The sequence below is a fragment of the Sander vitreus genome, chromosome 16 (assembly GCF_031162955.1).
Source record: "Sander vitreus isolate 19-12246 chromosome 16, sanVit1, whole genome shotgun sequence".
In the NCBI taxonomy this organism is placed as follows: Eukaryota; Metazoa; Chordata; class Actinopteri; order Perciformes; family Percidae; genus Sander; species Sander vitreus.
In genome coordinates this window covers 4,677,664-4,695,061 of record NC_135870.1, presented here as the reverse complement: position 1 = coordinate 4,695,061, position 17,398 = coordinate 4,677,664, and the positions used below count along the sequence as shown (strand labels likewise).

At 39.9% G+C, this 17,398-nt stretch overlaps 2 protein-coding genes across 3 annotated transcripts; one reads left to right on the top strand and one right to left on the bottom strand.

Moving 5' to 3' along the window:
• Positions 1–305: 305 nt before the first annotated feature.
• Positions 306–10,144, bottom strand: ccdc62 (coiled-coil domain containing 62). The gene is given in 13 exon segments (XM_078270766.1): positions 306–656; positions 798–1,007; positions 1,523–1,682; positions 2,417–2,517; positions 3,654–3,762; positions 6,035–6,131; positions 7,178–7,349; positions 7,449–7,550; positions 8,463–8,629; positions 8,843–9,035; positions 9,282–9,425; positions 9,514–9,554; positions 9,669–10,144. Coding segments are annotated over 13 exon segments (1,623 nt in total). The 5' UTR covers positions 9,736–10,144; the 3' UTR covers positions 306–596.
• A 256-nt stretch (positions 10,145–10,400) lies between these two features.
• denr (density-regulated protein) lies at positions 10,401–17,367 on the top strand. Of its 2 annotated transcripts, none has more exons than XM_078271211.1 (8): positions 10,401–10,571; positions 11,479–11,591; positions 12,556–12,575; positions 12,862–12,947; positions 14,010–14,095; positions 15,315–15,431; positions 15,528–15,667; positions 17,051–17,367. In XM_078271211.1, the coding sequence occupies exons 2-8, from the start codon at positions 11,489–11,491 to the stop codon at positions 17,093–17,095; spliced, it is 597 nt and encodes a 198-aa protein (XP_078127337.1). In that variant the 5' UTR covers positions 10,401–10,571; positions 11,479–11,488; the 3' UTR covers positions 17,096–17,367. The 2 variants fall into 2 exon arrangements, with proteins under 2 accessions (XP_078127337.1, XP_078127338.1); XM_078271212.1 differs by lacking the exon at positions 10,401–10,571 and adding an exon at positions 10,578–10,710.
• Positions 17,368–17,398: the final 31 nt, after the last annotated feature.

Sequence of the window (17,398 nt, the reverse complement as noted above, 5' to 3'; positions counted from 1 at the left end):
TTTTTTTATTCACAGGTATTTCGAAAACACCACTGGCATGTAGTTTATATATAAAACATTTTTTTTAATCAAAAGTGGATGACAAAGTTACAAATTGTAAAACACTATTAACAGCGTCGACATTTCCTCTTGAGTCACCGTCAAATCTTGTAGGCTGTGAAACTGGAAAGACTAAACAAGTACACACCACTCAACAGCCCTGTAGGACTGGTTTCACATCTCTCCCACTTCACACAATGCAGCCTTTAAAAATCTGTAACAGGGCATTAAAATAACACATGTATGTATGTATGTATGTATGAATCCCCCCCCCCAAAAAAAAAAACATAAATTATGCAGAGTAATGCTTTGGCACCAAATTAAAAACCAGATTCAGGGTATACAGAGTGACAAATTCATGTTATGAATGGATTTTTATCACTTCATCATCTCCCTGAGATTCAGTTCAACCTTTTACCTGTGTGCATACAGGTTCAAGTTCTGTAGGAACACTGATTTTGAAAATAGACTCCACTTAAAAGTTTATCACATGGAGCCACGTTGGTAAATCCAGACGTTTCCACTAAAAAAAATTAAAATCTGTGCTTCAGTGAATGTCAAACCGTCCACATGGCTGGCTGGTGTCGAGGGCAGGCTTTGGGTGGAGTGTCACCGGCCTGTTGGAGAGAAAATAATAAAGCGGTTATGTCTTAACACACCCAAACGAGTATACATTTTACACCCTTGATGTCACACCCCATGAATACAAAAGGAGAGACAGAGGAGAGGTTGAGAGGCCCAGCATCATGAAACTGTACCTGTACCTCGTATGTCGGGGTGGTTGGGTGGAGAAGGTGCTGCTGGTGGGATGTCTGGCCCTTATTAGAGTAAATCGGGTCAGTGGCCCCACAGCTCATAGGAGGGACACTGTTACTGTGTACAGAGCTGTGGGGTCTCGAGCTGCGGATGAGCAGTCTGGACTCATCCAACAGCTGCTGCAGGGAACAGCTGGACAGAGGATCGTCACCCTGGTCAGAGAGGGAGGGATGGCTTTAGGTGATCAGGAATAATCCAACAATTTGGGAAACACACGTATTTGTTAGTTTGATATCACTTAGCAACTGGTTAGCTTAGCATAAAGACTGGAAAGAGGGAGAAACAGCTAGCCTTGCTCTGTCGGTAAAAAAAACAAAAACCTCATGTTCCAGCATTTTAAAAAGCTCAGTAATTAACACTGTCACATCTTGGTTGTGTAATTCATACAAAAACCAGAAAAAAAACAAAAAGCAGTTTCCACTGTTTCTAGTCTTTATGCTAAGCTAAGCTAAATGGCTGCTGGCTTTAGCGTCATATTTAACGTACAGACATTCGTATCAATCGTCTTATCTAACTCGGCAAGAAACCGAATAAGCAGATTTCTTTGTTTTAAAATGCACACCATTACAACTTTTCCTGTCGATATAAACTGTGTGATGAGACTTTATCGGGACTTATACAGAAAACAAGCACTTGTCTCTGGCACGAGGCATCGTTTGCGTCTTACATCAATCGAGTGTGCAGAGAAGGCTCCCAGGTCACAGTTGGCTGTGGCTTGCTGATTGGCTGCTGGTGGAGAGGCAGCGTCATGTGACGGTCTTGAGTTCTTCACTCTGAGCGATGAAGGTGACCGGCTGTCCAGACAGACACATCTCAACTCCCCCTGACTGAGACACAAACAAAATCATTCATACTAATCCTCTCTATTCAATATCAAATGTAATAGATTATGAACTAAGAGTGTGTGCTACGTTACAGCTTGATACGGGTCTTCATCAATGTAAGTTCTTACCTCTTTCTCACGCTTCCTTACGATGCACCTCTAGCTGCATGGCTGCACTGGATTAAGGCTTTTAAAAAAGAGCTGGCTCCTGCCTCTTCTAATATTTCTGTGTACAATTTTTTGTATGGCTGAAACTAACGATACATTTCATTACCAGTTAATCTGGCGATTATTTACTTGATTAATCATTTGATCTACTAAAAAATGAAAAATGTAACCTCTATCCCTGGGGATATATGTTTCTGTCCATGTCTAACTTTAATTAATGCAGGTCAACTGTGATCACTGTTTAATCCAAAAACATTTTTCATTATTTTCTAGATCATACGATTAATCAAGAAAATAAGAGTCTAAGCCATGAGTTCCAGTCCTGTCCGCCACAAAAATACTTGAACATGATTGTAAAGGAAAAGTAACTGCCTTTAACTTTTAAGTATTAAAGATAAATATCATAAAGTGTAATCAGATTAGAAAGGGTCATTGCTGGTTTCAGAGAAAAGTGTTTCTCTCATCCTGGCTGCATAAAGGCTGTTCTCTTCCACCTGTCCCCACCATGGTCATCGACTCAAACACAGTAGCTTCTCTACAGCTACAAAATAGGAAATAATCAACTTTTACCTGCCAGGTAACCCCTGACCGGTCTTCTCTTGCAGGGTTTCACGTTCACTTTCCAGATTCAACTGCAGGAGCTGCAGGTCATTCCGCTGATTCTCACACACCTGTAAAAACACACGCAGACAACACCACGTGTAATCATTTATGTATTTATTTACATTTAAGACCATCAGATACAACCTATCCAACGCCTAAAGTCACAGTGAAACGGCAGTTATATTTTGTCATGTGACGTATTTCTGAGTGAAACTAAAATGTGTTAAATTAAATTAAAATCCTAAAATCCTTAAAAAGATTGTTTCAATTGCTCAAAGTGAGCGTAGTCAAGCAAATACGGAGAGATACGGAGCTGTAAAGCACCTGCCCTCCACCTCCACCACCCTCACGGTGTTGTTAGATCACGAGACCACGAGGACGAGGGAGATGAATAACTGAAACCACATTCTTTGCAAATGTAAATACCGTTTTTTGCGAACTGAGATCCAAACACACCACTGACCCATGATATCAATCTGCTAGCTACAACAGCCCAGACGCTAACGTTCGAGTGTACTTTAGTATAATGGGGAGGGTGAGTTAGTCACCCTAAATCACATTTGATTGTTATAAGTTCAACATGAGAGAAAAGAAAAGAGAAGAGGAACCATGCGATAAATCAACAGTTAAAACAGGGACACAGGATTTTAATTCACTCTTTTTGGACTGGTTCATAAATGTTGTTATATATTATACTTTAAATATATACTATACTGTTTATTCTAACCCTTTATTTTATATGTCTGTGAGTGATCCTGTTAAATAATCGTGATTTTAATACTGACCAAAAATAATCGGGAGCATGACTTTGTTTTCCATGATTAAGCAGCCCCAGCTCCTATTTATTTTTTACTTTCTCTATTTATTTGTACTTTGCTTATTTCTGTCTTTGTGTTGCTGCAACAATGGAATTTGGGCTCTGGGGATCAATAAAAGTTTATCTAAATAAAAAAATAAATAAAGCTAATTGTGATTTAATAACAACATGTGATAGCACACAATTTCTTGCCTGTATTGTGTGGTTTGAACAAGTAATAGACATGACTTTGACACAGAGCCAGAGCAAAGGGACTGCAGGAGCTCTCCGAGGTATGCTGTCAAACCAGAAAGGCGCCTCTGACGTCGACAACAGCGTGAGCAACAGGAATGAGGAAAGCTGTATTCCCTAAGATGTGATCTAAAAACAAAGCAGACGCTGTTGTACCTGTCGCAGGCAGCGGAGCTCTGACATGGTGCGTTCCTGTTTGGAGCGAGCCAGATCGAGCAGCTCATCTCTCCAGCAGTCTCCCTCCCCTGGTGACAAACATCAAATACTGCAATTATCTCAGCAGGAACATTTGTTTTTCAGGCTGGGAGGTGTATTATTAGTCTGTCTGACAGTCTAATAATCAATTTAATCGTGTGACTCTTGCTTTAATTAAAAAAAAAAAAAAAAAAAGCCAAATATTCTGTTTTCAGCTTCTCAAGTGTAATGCCCCTGACACACCAACGCGATAATCGGCCGTCGGACAGTCTGGCGAGGTCGGTGACTCGAGTCTGTTCGGTGTGTTCCGTGCCGTCGTCCGTCGGAGGAGCCGTCGGCCTTCATTTTAGCCGACCTGACACGCTGGGTCAGAGAGCGGGCAGTCGGACTCAATCCACCAATCTGATTGGTGGAGTGCTAACCCGGAAATAACGAGCGGGATGAGCCTGACTAACGCCTCTCAAAATCTGACGAAAATCTTTTTAAACTGACCTTTGTCGATCTGAAATGAAGACAGATTCAGCAACTGCACGGCCTATTTCTCGCTTAAAATGTTTTCAGAAACACGTTTCAGTGAACTATTTTCGTAAAATGAGATATCGTATTTCGAACAAGCCGCCATTACTATCGGCTGGAAAAGCCAGACCCACGCGACGCGTTCGTCATTTCCGGTTTTCATTTTTTGTATTACGTCTTATGCACGCGCAGGACATACGCTCAAGTCGGCGTCGCTTCGAGGCACTTTTTGGACCTCGGGGAGACTGATCAGTCCGACTGGCTTTTCTGCTGACGGTCAGCCGCCTGGTTTGTGTGTCAGGGGCTTAAGGAGTGCTGATTTTGACCGTTTTCTCTACTAAATAATGAATCAGAAAAGTAACTGATTCATTGATAGTGAAATGAATTCTTAGCTAAAGCCCGAGTAGGATTTAAATGATGAGCAGCTTTTATGTGGATACATTTTATGTCATGTTTGCCATCACTAAAATGCGGTGTGTTGATTTTTGCAGTGTGTCTGTAACTTTATTTCACCAGCAAAGGGCCCCACTGAGCCCAGATAGCAGCACGACGTAGGATATTAAACATAGAGGTTACAAAACACGTATAATGAATTCAATAAAATATGTAGGGAATAATCAAGGATCACAAAACACATGAGATCTAAAAGGATAAAGTAAAGTTGGTAAAATAACTAACATTCTTAAGAAATAAATACATAAAATGATTAAATCAAATCCAAACACTGAAAATGACAATATATCCCAATATTTTAATTAAATAAATAGTTTAGAAACCCTGATAGAAAGAGGATGGACTTGGTGTGCTGTAGATAAATGTACCTGACAACGCCAGATCTCTACGGAGCAGCTGGAGCTCCTGTTTGAGACGGATGATCTCCTCTCTCTGAGTGCTGCTCTGTGTTACCTGCTGCTGCAGCTCCTCTACAACCACAGTGTGACACAGGAGAGAGAAAGACATGTATGGCTGAAATGATTAGAAGCTTAAAGCGCCCATATTATGCTCATTTTCAGGTTCATAATTGTATACTGATGTCTTAACTGCGTGCTGACACTGAGAGGATCAGCAGGTTGACCAAATAGAGTTTTAACATGGTTGATCATTTGTAAGCAAAAATCACCATTATTTTAATGTTGATACTGCACTAAGCTCTCAAAGGTCTCACTGCATGCAGATCTCTCTTTATCAGGGTTTTTAACATTAATATGAGTTCCCCCAGCCTGCCTATGGTCCCCCAGTGGCTAGAAATGGTGATAGGTGTAAACCGAGCCCTGGGTATCCTGCTCTGCCTTTGAGAAAATGAAAGCTCAGATGGGCCGATCTGGAATCTCCTCCTTATGACGTCATAAGGGGAAAGGGTACCTCCCCTTGATCTGCACTGCCCGCACAGCGTAAGAGATGTAGATCATGGCTTTCAAACGAGCAAAGTGGCAGTTGGTCAAAGCCACACCCCCACCCTCCACCTTGCTCTCTCTCCTCCTCAATAGCATTTAAAGCTACAGACACAGAAATGGCACATCCTAAGGAAAGTTCATTGTGGGACTGGCTCTAGTGGCTGTAATTCTGCACCAAGGCTGAATTTTGGGAAAGAGACTTCAGATACAGTATTAGGGGACCACAAGGATCACAAAACACATGAGATCTAAAAGGATAAAGTAAAGTTGGTAAAATAACTAACATTCTTAAGAAATAAATACATAAAATGATTAAATCAAATCCAAACACTGAAAATGACAATATATCCCAATATTTTAATTAAATAAATAGTTTAGAAACCCTGATAGAAAGAGGATGGACTTGGTGTGCTGTAGATAAATGTACCTGACAACGCCAGATCTCTACGGAGCAGCTGGAGCTCCTGTTTGAGACGGATGATCTCCTCTCTCTGAGTGCTGCTCTGTGTTACCTGCTGCTGCAGCTCCTCTACAACCACAGTGTGACACAGGAGAGAGAAAGACATGTATGGCTGAAATGATTAGAAGCTTAAAGCGCCCATATTATGCTCATTTTCAGGTTCATAATTGTATTTTAAGGTTGTACCAGAATAGGTTTACATGGTTTCATTTTCAAAAATCACCATATTTTTGTTGTACTGCACAGCTCTCTCTCACTGCTGCAGATCCTCTTTTCAGCTGGTCTCTGTTTTAGCTACAGAGTGAGACCTCTTTTCTTCTTCTGTACTACCTTTGATTGCACTCGCACATGCGTAGTAGCTCAGATGTAGATCATGTCAGCTAGCTAGCTCCATAGACGGTAAAAGAAAGGCTGTTTCTCCAACTTCGGTCAATTACAAGGCAGGATTAGCTGGGAGACTTCTAAATGAGGGCGCACATGGAAGTAGTTATTTTGTAGATTATGGTGAACTTGTGTGTGTTGTAGCAGTGCTTTGCTATTGAGAACGAGGTAGCATGCTAACGCTACGAGCTAACGGTTGCGGCTAGCCAGCTCATTTTGGCTTGTGACGTCACAAGCCGTGCCGATTTTGAACAGCTCACCTGGAGACTGAAGGCAGGACACATTCAGAAACCGTATCTCACTCAGAACAGCATGGATGGATTTTTTACAAAGTTTGTATGCATGTGGAAGCACCAGAGACACAAAAGAACACCCCAAATCCCAGAAAAAGTCTAAATCTAAATATTCATGAGCATACCATATTTGGAAGAAAAGCTCTTGTTCCAAATAGAGCCATATTCACAGGGTAGTTAAGGGCCCATAAAATAGCATTCGGGCAATTTTCAGCCCAACCAATGTTACATACCCTATTAGGAGACCTTAAGGAACAGTGTAAAATACCCTATATAATCACTTAATCACCCCTTTAACATGTTTAGGTCAAGCTATTCCATGCTGACACAGGGGGGGGGGGGAAAAATCAGGACGACTATAGCGAGTTTTAAGATGGTTGATTCTTTTTAAGCCAAACACACTACGTCCTGTATGTAAGGAACTTCAGTTTACTCATGTACCTTTAAGGTGTGTGAGCTCATGCCTGGCCTCTCTGTAGCGACGTTTATTTTCCTCTGAGTCTCTCAGGAGTTTGCTTTCTCGCGAGCGACTCTCTGTCAGCGACGTCTCCAGGTCTCGTAGGCGCCCTGTGAGGTTGACTAAATGACCAGAGGCCTCCATCACATCTTTGTCCTGTTGATCACCAACTAGCAGAATATCAGTAAACCCACACAAGATACAAAACTATAATGCATTTATGGAAGTTACAGAGGGAAAAAAAGTCTAGTGTACCTTGAATTTGAGCATGGAGCTCAGTTCTTCCTCCCTGACCTGCAGAGAGCCGACTTGAGTGGACAGAGCCATGACCGTGGAGTTGAGACTTTGGTTCTTCTCCTAAGAGACACAACTAGGGTTGGTTACCGGTAGGAATCGGACTGGATTAGAACGCCAATTTCGGTTCCTCATTTCGGTTCCACTTAATGTGTCGACTGAAATATTTTCCCTCTGTCGCTCCGAAACGGACGTAAAAATATCACACTTTCTCTGTAGTCTACCGTTAGCTAGCTACCGTAAATGTAGGCTACTTTTAAAATGCCATATTTTCCCTTTGGGCTCAGGACGTAAAAGCATATTAACCATTCACTGCACGTGATCACTAGTAAACATATTACATCTTTGATGTCATTTTTCAGTTTTTCAAGAATCGGTTTAGGAATCAGAATCGTCCAAACGATACCCAACCCTAGACACAACAGACACTTCAACCTTAAAACAGACATACTAAGTCCTGCTTTCCAAGACTGTATTCTACTGAGTATGAGAAGAATGAGTTAATTAAGCAATACACTTACAGCAAACATTATACATAATAAATCATTCATATCCTCCTGCATACAAACATATTACATACAAATACATATATATGTATACAATACATATTACAACCCTTTGCTTCCAGCATAACTGCAATTGTCAACAAATCCCAAGAAAGGACAAAAAAACTATAACACCAGCAAATTTCTTGTGGCTTTTGTTTTTCTTTTCAATTTTGATTTATTATTATCAAATTATTATTATCTGTGTAAAAATCGTATAAAGATATTGTTTTAAAAAACAAGTGTTCTGTGTGTATCAAAGTCTGATATATTATAAAAAATATATAGAATATAATCAACTTTATCCTTTAACTATCACCAAGAAAACACCAACTATATCCACGGTGAGCCGTCCTGGTGCTAGTCTTCTGCCTTATTTCCACAAGATGTGAGCAGTATTTTTATATAAAAAATGTGTATGATTGTGTACCTCAAAGTCTTGACATTTTTGGCTGATGTTCTGCTGTTTCTGTTCGAGCTCACAGAGCTGCTGTTGGGCTACGCTAAGCTCCTTCTGGACCTCCTCCTCCCTGGTTTCCACCACCCACACACGTTTAGTCAGAACTCTGATCACCTCGTTACGTTTCTGCAACTCATCTGCACAAAAATATTCAGTCTTAGACTGGAGCTAAAACAATCACAGAAGAATAACTGTAAAGGGCATTGATCAAACGACAAACACAAGCAAATAAACATCTATTAACGATTTATCATTCAGCATATTTAGCTTTTTTTATGCTAAAACGTGGAAGCAAGAAATAGTGAAGGACTGGATCTGTATCAAATCAGGGAAGATCTCTGTGTCCTCACCATCCAAACGGGCACATCTCTGCTCCAAGGTAAGCACCCTGTGGCGATCTTGTTCCCAGGCGTAAAGCTGCTTATGATGGGAGGCAGCCATAGTGTTCAGCTCCCTGTCCCTGTCCTTCAGCTCAACCATCAGCAGCTGGAGCTCCCTCCTCTGCTTCTGGATGGTGGAGCCACTCGGATCGTTCACAGGACACTTTTGGAAAGCACAAAGAAAACACACATAAAGCTTTCACCATAACTTTGCCTATAATATTTCCTGAAAGTTGCTTTGTGAATGCAATGCTCTGTTTTAACGCTGACAGGTGTCAGATATGGTGGAGCTTGTAGCCTGCGCATGAACTCATCACAAATGAACTCAATGTGTGTGGGAAACAATGCACAAGCTACATTATAAACAATAAAACCGGAGCTCCTGGGCAGGGGCCAAATTTGATCTCACCTCGGTGTCCTGCGAGCTGGGGGGACACAGGTCGTCTGCTGGGAGGGGAGGTGTACTTCTGGCCCACCGTTGTGCTGTGCTGTCCATTTTGAAGCTGCTTAGGACAGAGGGTTGGCTAGCATCCAGTGAAGCACCACCAGTATTCTGAAAAGTGGCATATATAGACACATTACAAATCAGACAATATGAATGCATTTATTGTATGTGTGAATTTAACATAAATGTCACTGACCTTTTTAACTGGAGTGCTGTGCCAGAGCTGAGCTGAAGTATCTGAAACGAAGTCAAAGTGGATGTTTGATGGTTGAAACATTCCCTTATACATGTCAAACAAATTACTTTAATGGGGTTGTTGTTGGTAAAGAGAATGATGATGTGAATGTTTACCATTTGACCAGGGGAAACAGGCTAAGGCTCTTCCATTTGAAGGGGACAGTCCTTTTCCTTTGTCCATCACATCATAACAGTTACACACAATTCATTCGTGTTCTATCTCCAGCAACCCCCTGTGTTATGTTACCTTCATCGCTATTATATGTAGCTTGTTGTTGTGGGCAACTATTGGGGGGCATGCCAGTCAGCTAACGTTATCTTAAGTTAACGTTAGTTAGGCTAACGTTAACTTACAGTCTCTGTTAGTAACGTTAGCTAACTGCTAAAGTTAACGTTAACTCTGCAAAATAACAGGCTAAACAACTTACGTAATTTAGCAAAACGCTCTAAAAGTAATTCAAATGTCCTAGCTGACAATAAAAGTTTCTCTAAAACACTGAAACGACTAGCTAGCTAGCTAGCATTAGTTTCTAGGAGAGTTTTGCTAACTTTTGAATGTACAGAGTGAACGTATTAACGTAAAGGGAGAGTGAAGTGGGAAAACAAGGATTGGACGATTACGTCACTCCATCGTACATCCCGCAGTTTTCCCCACAAAATATTTTTACTTAATTTTAAAACTAAAATTATGAAACTAAAAGTATGACGAGGGTCCCTAAAAAATATAAAAATATATAGATTATTTTTGTCTCCATGGATTATCATATCGTTTCTGATTCGTTATGACTTCGATTTTGGAGTGTTGTATTTTCGTCCTCCGACCACCAGGGGCGCTGTTTCACACAATCGGTGCGTATTTGCCACTTCAACAATAAAACAAGAAGCGCTGCTAGGCGTGCTCAAAGTACGCCAACTAAACCTAATTCAAGAAGAATGATTTTCTAAAAGTCAAACTAACGTTAATAATGCGAGCGGATTTATTGAACAGACATCAGTTTTAAGAATATATTTCGCGGGGTATGTAACTCGACATTTGTTCTGTCTTTATTCAGTTTATTCCGCAGCGTTCATTTAGCGGTGCGTTAGCTTACTTAGCATGCTAAGCTAAAGCCCCACTAAACTGAGGTGCTAACGGTGACAGCTGGGTTAGTCAACGGTAAGCCCACATTTATTTTCCTAGGATGCCGAACGCGTGTCCCGAACTACTCCCCCTCTGATTGGCTAGTACTCGTTGCCTTCTCTGGTTGGGTTGGTTAAATGTATGTAAGAGGAGTGGGGTTGGTTACGGAATGTCAAGGTAAGCCAATTATAAGCAGAGTAGGGCGGGACATTCCTTCGCCATCCTGGGAAAGAAATACTCGTAAACGGTACATGTTACCTGATGAATGAAAACACTGAAACTAAATTCAGGGATATTTTTACAGCAAGGTATTACATGGTATAATAATATACAATGTCCACGACAACCGGGATATTCTAATGTAGACATTACAACAAGTGTTGTAGCTAAGCGGTGTATTTAATAAAACACTGCCGCATGTGTTAGCCAGCTAAAGCTAGTTCTTCTGCTGACTTCTCCGATGCTATCAAGCCAACTATCAAATGCTATGCTACTGTTGTGCATTAAATTAGCCCACCGTGAGACCGACCTGTGATCTATTTCAGTTTACATGTGTCATGATGTTAGCTAGCTAGCTAGCTGCTATTCATATAACTGATCTGTGTTTGTTTGGGCAGGCTAGCATGATGAAATATTGGCAGGAGCCTTGTTCACTCATGCCCACAGTAGAGTCTGATAGTAACAAATCCGAAGACATTTGATCACTACATCATACTTCTACTCTGAAGTTATTTGTGGTATAATTTACAACAAACTATATGGACCCTGTGTAATTAATTTTGTCCATTTGTGTCTTTTATCCAGATCATTTGTGATGGCTACTACTGAGATGGAATCTGGTTCTTTGGAAAGCAGACCAGAACATAGGACAGTGGGCTCTAACTCAAATTACCCACTGAAAGTACTTTACTGTGGAGGTACAGTATATTTTACTTGGTTTGGCATCTTCCCATACTATTCTACGCTGTACTATATCAATCTATATTATCTTAATAATGTTAAACTGTCTTACTACATTATAATAGTAATACTTTATTTATATCGCACAATTAAAAACAGAGTTTACAAAGTGCTTTCTGCTAAATCCATAAAAAGACTTCAGCTGCTTTTTAAAAGCGTCAACAAAGACCACAGATCGTATGTCAAAAGGAAGGGCGTTCCACAGTGTCGGAGCCACCTCTTCAAAAACACGGTCCTCTTTTGTTTTTTTGTCGAGTGCGAGGGACAACCAGTAATCCCTGGTCAGAAGACCTAAGTGACCTACTGGTGAGGTTAGGGTGGAGCAGGTCAGAGACGTACACAGGTGCCTGACCAGGCAAGGCTCTAGAAGTCAGAACAAGAACCTTTCAAATGAATCCTAAACTACATCTGAACTAAATAACCACATGGAAAAGACTATCTTTGTATACTCCTGTGTGAATTAAATATTTGACAATGGAAAAGTACTGAGTATTTGCTCACTAAATTAAGAACTTTAGTGAAAATGAACAGGTGCAAGGATCAAGGCTGCTGGTTATTCGACGTTGCAATCGACAATAGAAACAATATAGGAAAATATATATGATAAACATTTTCATATTTTTTGTCTATCTATCGCCCAGCCATAAATCACATTATATATTATTGTGATGTATGCTTTTTACCTAATATAGAAGACTCGCTGCTATTAACCACACCATTGACACTTTACCTTGTCTTTAATTGCTCCTGTATACTTTATTCTTTTTTACTTATTCTAGTTGTATATACTACTTATTATAATATATTTTTGGTTCTTTATTTGTACTTCTTACTGTCTTTGTACGGCTGCAACACCTGAATTTCCTCTCTGCGGATCAATTACGGCTTATATTAATGTGAATTGTTTTTGTTTCTTTGCAGTGTGCTCTCTGCCTACTGAGGTAAGTTTGAAGGACCCTGTTCACTAAAGCACTCACGTTTGAGGTATCAGAATCAGCTTTATTGGGCGGCCAAGTACTGTATGTGTTCACACGATGAATTGTACTCTGGTTTAATGTTGCTCTTATACACAGAACAATTTACAAGAAGATAGAAATAGACATAGATCTAAAAACAAGGACAACAGAGCTGTCTGATGTACATGCCTATTGTGTCTAGTCAAACTGTAGACTGTATTTAAGCCGTTTTTTTTAAGGTATAATTGAATCTTCACTGTTGTGTCTACAGTACTGTGAGTACATGCCTGAGCCAGCCAAATGTAGGGTTTGGCTCGAGAAGAACTTCCCAGATGTATTTGCCAGGATGACTGTAGGTGAGTGCCATCAAACATGTACTCTGGTTATTTGTGACCCAAGATTAAAGCTGGGCAATATAGATTCATAAAGTATAGTTATAGTGTGGAGTTTGTGGATGTTGTAATATTGTGGTGCGGCATATGTTTGTGTAACTTCAATTTACACAAATATCTGATGGACTTGAAATGGACTACGCAAGCTTCTGTTTATGTGATTATATCGACTGTTTTCTGTTACAAATGTCTTTAGTGTACATTTTCCAAAAGTCACATTGTCACATTTTATCGATGTACCCATAATTGGGTATTTCCCTTTAACCCTTAAGTGGCCAAATGTTCACATTTTCTGTCCGTATCATACTTTTATACTCTATAGCATCTTGTTCCAGCTCTTCATTGACGCTATATGACGTTTACACAGAGTAACATTTTAAATACAAACACTCCATGTTTGATTCCATCAAATAGATATTTCCTTCATAGAAACATTTTCCTAAAATTCAACCAGACATATTTGGTGTGTTTTGGAAACTGTGGATTTGAACAATGTTTTGGCTGCACAGCTTGAGTTTGTAATGACAGACCTACATGCAGGCCGGTGAGGTTTAACAGGTGAAAAATATTCCAATATTTGATTATGCTTGTGTGAAGAGAGAACATTTATGACTTGTTTGAACTTTGTATCATTTGCATATCTACAGTGATATATATAGACTCACTGTGAAGTCCTAAAGCTGTGAAAGGAGAAAACGTATATTAAACAGATTTGGAAATGTGTATTTTGAGAGCAGAGTCTTGGAAGTTTACTTGTAGTAAGTTTCACTACGGTGTATCTAGAGTGAGACATTACTTCATAATCAGGTAAAAATCTCTTCAGGTGTAAAGGTCTGTAATGACGTCAAAGCTGGGGGGGAAAAAAAACAGCCTGTTATGGACACGCTGGTCAGCAGCTAGACTAGTCTGTTACTAAACAGATCCAGCTTTGCGCTTGTAGCGGTCATCCAAAAGGTAAGAAGCTTCGTTGCAGGATTGGTTGCAGGATTGGTTTTAATGTTTTCCTGTTGTCCTTCTGAACTACTGGCCCGGCAGCAGATGCACCCAGCCAGGAGCTCGGCACTGGAGAAGCTCCCCCTGCAGGCGAGGAGGAGAAAAAGAAACAGAGGAGAGGTATGTTGTCACTACCCGATGTGAGTCGAGTGCAGATGTGAGTCGCGCATGCGTCACTTTGCGACGACAACACTTTGCTGTTAGCCACGGAATAATGAGATAGGTACATTACATAGCAGTAATTTATTATTTAGCACAAGGCGTCACTGTTAGAATAATTTACATTATAAATTGATAGACCGAGACCGCTGAAGAGATATTAAAGTTCATTTTACTCGAGAACCCAATGAGGAGGCCTTCTCCGCACTACGGAATAGTACAGACAGTGACCTAACGAAAAGCTCTCCACAGCAGCTTTTGTAATACAACGTAGAATGTGATAATCATGATACAAGAGTTGGTGTCGTCAGTTGTTTATCTTGTCAGAGTCGACGACGTCTCCCCTATCTGGTCTGGGAGGGCATGAACACACCGTGCTCAGACAAGGACACGCAATGGCTCCATGTTATCTTGTTTAGAGTTCAAGCAGTGTTACGGTTTCTTAACAATATCCACAGCAGTTTAATTTAACACAGAGAGAATATAATGTTCTATGCAAACAGTTTCATAAATAACGAGGGAGAGTGTGTAAATCAAAATTTAAAACAAAAACAGTCACATTTTCCCAGCATGATCCCTGATGTCAGTTCTAGATCAGAGGCTGAAGTAGCCGACAAGAACCAGCTAACGAGAGACTTCTGTGATGTCAATACAATAAAAATGGACCTACATAAGGAAGTTCGTTCACTGCTGGCTACAAGTTAGCAATCAAACGCAACGAAGGCTGTCACTTGAATGGCGCTTTTGAGCTAACGTTAGCAACCAAACAATCATAGATCGCTAAAAACGTTTGCCAGATCCCTTGGCGTTATCCCGTAAACCGTTTAAAACTCACATTCTTTTTTCAGAATCAGCTTTATTAGTCCTATAATAGGGTATTCTACTGTTCTACATTATTTCTAGGTGTCAAAGCAAAAGAGTTTTTAATGGTTAACCGGCCTTGTTTAAATTGTATTCCCTAAAATGTCAGTCCTGGTAGATTTGACATCAGCATGCATTGTTTTCTTTGATCTAATGAAAATCTGAAGAATTATTATTTTAAGATGTAGCTGTGTTGGTTAATTGTCTTTTTTCATGATTATAGCAACATCCCAAATTTAGATGGATTAACGCCATAAGAGATTTGAAAGACTTTAATCTGGTTTATTTAGCTATTTTGTTGTTGTACATTTGTTTTAAGGTGGAAAAGGCCTGATCAAACAGAAAAAGAAGACTCTGCCTCAGAAAGTCACAATAGCAAAAATCCCCAGAGCCAAGAAAAAATATGTCACAAGGGTGTGTGGCATGGCAACATTTGGTAAGAGTCTTTAGTGTTTTCTTATTCTTAACGCTGCACCATTCTCTTTCTCCTAAGGCTTCATTCTTAACATGAATTCTGTAATGACTCTTGCAGACATTGAACTTAAAGAGGCTCAGCGATTCTTCGCCCAGAAATTCTCTTGTGGTGCCTCGGTTACAGCAGAGGATGAAATAATCATTCAGGGAGATTTTACAGATGACATAATCGACGTCATTCAAGAGAAGTGGCCTGAGGTGAGCTGTCTGAAATGTGTAGATAAATGTGTGTCTTCAAGGATTTCTCTTTGTTCGTTTATGTACCCTTTTCTCTTTTGCCCTCAACTTACTGGGTTTTAATTTGGACTTTTTGCACTGAGTTTGAACCCCTCTGTACATGCACAGTGTTGTTACAAATATGAGATAGTTGGCAGGAGGAGAGAAGGGATTTGGCCGGATAACTGAGAAGAAAGCATCTCAATGCAACAGCTGTATCGTGTTTTATTTGAGCTCTAACTGTCCTAGTGTATTGATGCATGTCTGTGTATTTTATGTTTCGTGTATCCTACTTTGTTGTTTTTGATAAACTGTTGCTGATGGTTCTAAAAAAGCAACTAGGGAAGAGCCCTTAACTAATAAGCGTCCCAAACAATATAAGTGAAGAGTCTGGGATTCAGTATATTCTTCTTATTGTCAACAAATTCCAAAAAAAAGACCAAAAACCATCATTCGAATCATACCCAGTCTGTGGCTCTCAGCCCAAAACCTATTGGATCCTACTGAAGATGTCAGTCTTTAAAAATGGGTCACAAATGTATAGTTTAATTTTTTAAAAGTGGCCTTTTAGAAGTAATTTCCTCAAACAGCTGGTCGCTGTATTTTAGCAAACGTTACTGAAACAGGAGAATATGGTGCTTTTGTTGTGGACAATTGTTTTAGCGACCTATTGTGTGGGATCGAGTCAAAACAAACTACAGTGTGTGTGTGTGTGTGTGTGTTCATGGTAATGAAGGAATAGTTTTTAATAGTTTCCGCTAGGGCTGGGCGATATGGAGAAAATCAAATATCACGATATTTTTAACCAAATGCCTCGATATCGATACGGCAAAGATGTTGTAGTGTTGACTATTGGTGCTTTCACAAAATATTTATTTGATAAATAATCATCAGTAATGTGGATATAATGACTAAGTGGGTAAAGGCAAATAATAGAACAATCTGGCAAGTTCAGAAAATTACGGAACTTTACTGTAATGCGGCCTTTAAAACCAGGAAAAGACAACACTTATGCCATATTACCATATCCAAAATCTAAGACGATATCTAGTCTCATATCACGATATCGATATAATATCGATATATCGCCCAGCTCTAGTTTCTGGACAACAATGGAGCTCTATGGCACAGAGAAGGAAGATACGTGTTAGTAGATAGATTCATTGTTGGTTTTGGTCTTTTCATGGGGATTTGTTGACGATTTAAAAAAGAAATATAGAATATCACCACGCGTATTGTGAAAACCTGTTCAATGATAAACGACCGTAATTAATTTGTTGCCATTCAAAAAAAAAAAAAAAAAGTGACCGAAATCACAAAGCAGACACAATGATTACATTCAGTCTCTGTGTCTGTCGGTTGTAGGTGGATGATGACAGCATTGATGATCTGGGTGAAGTCAAGAAGTGAAGACCAAATATGCACTTTTACTGAAATGGATGTGACCTGTAACAACAACAACAACAACAACCTGGCCAAATGTACACATTAAGTCATTTTATACCTATTTTATTTACTGTTCATAAAAAGCTGCGGACTTGGCCACTCACTTGGCATTTCTCTTTTAGTTAATAGCTGCTTTCTCTCGTTTGCCAAAGGTGTGGTATGACGTGAATCCCTCCCAAATGTTCTTCACTCAAGCAAAACTGTAGGCTAATAAATTTCAGTCTCCTTCGCCTGTACACTCTTCTTTCCAAGTTTTTCTTTTGTGTG

Bases quoted from the DNA above. Each gene is read 5' to 3' on its own strand.
- denr (XM_078271211.1), top strand. From the start codon at position 11,489: ATGGCTACTACTGAGATGGAATCTGGTTCTTTGGAAAGCAGACCAGAA. The intron at 12,948-14,009 runs TGAGTGCCATCA...CTGAACTACTGG, and splicing joins TTTGCCAGGATGACTGTAGG to CCCGGCAGCAGATGCACCCA. The intron at 15,668-17,050 runs GTGAGCTGTCTG...TGTCGGTTGTAG, and splicing joins TTCAAGAGAAGTGGCCTGAG to GTGGATGATGACAGCATTGA.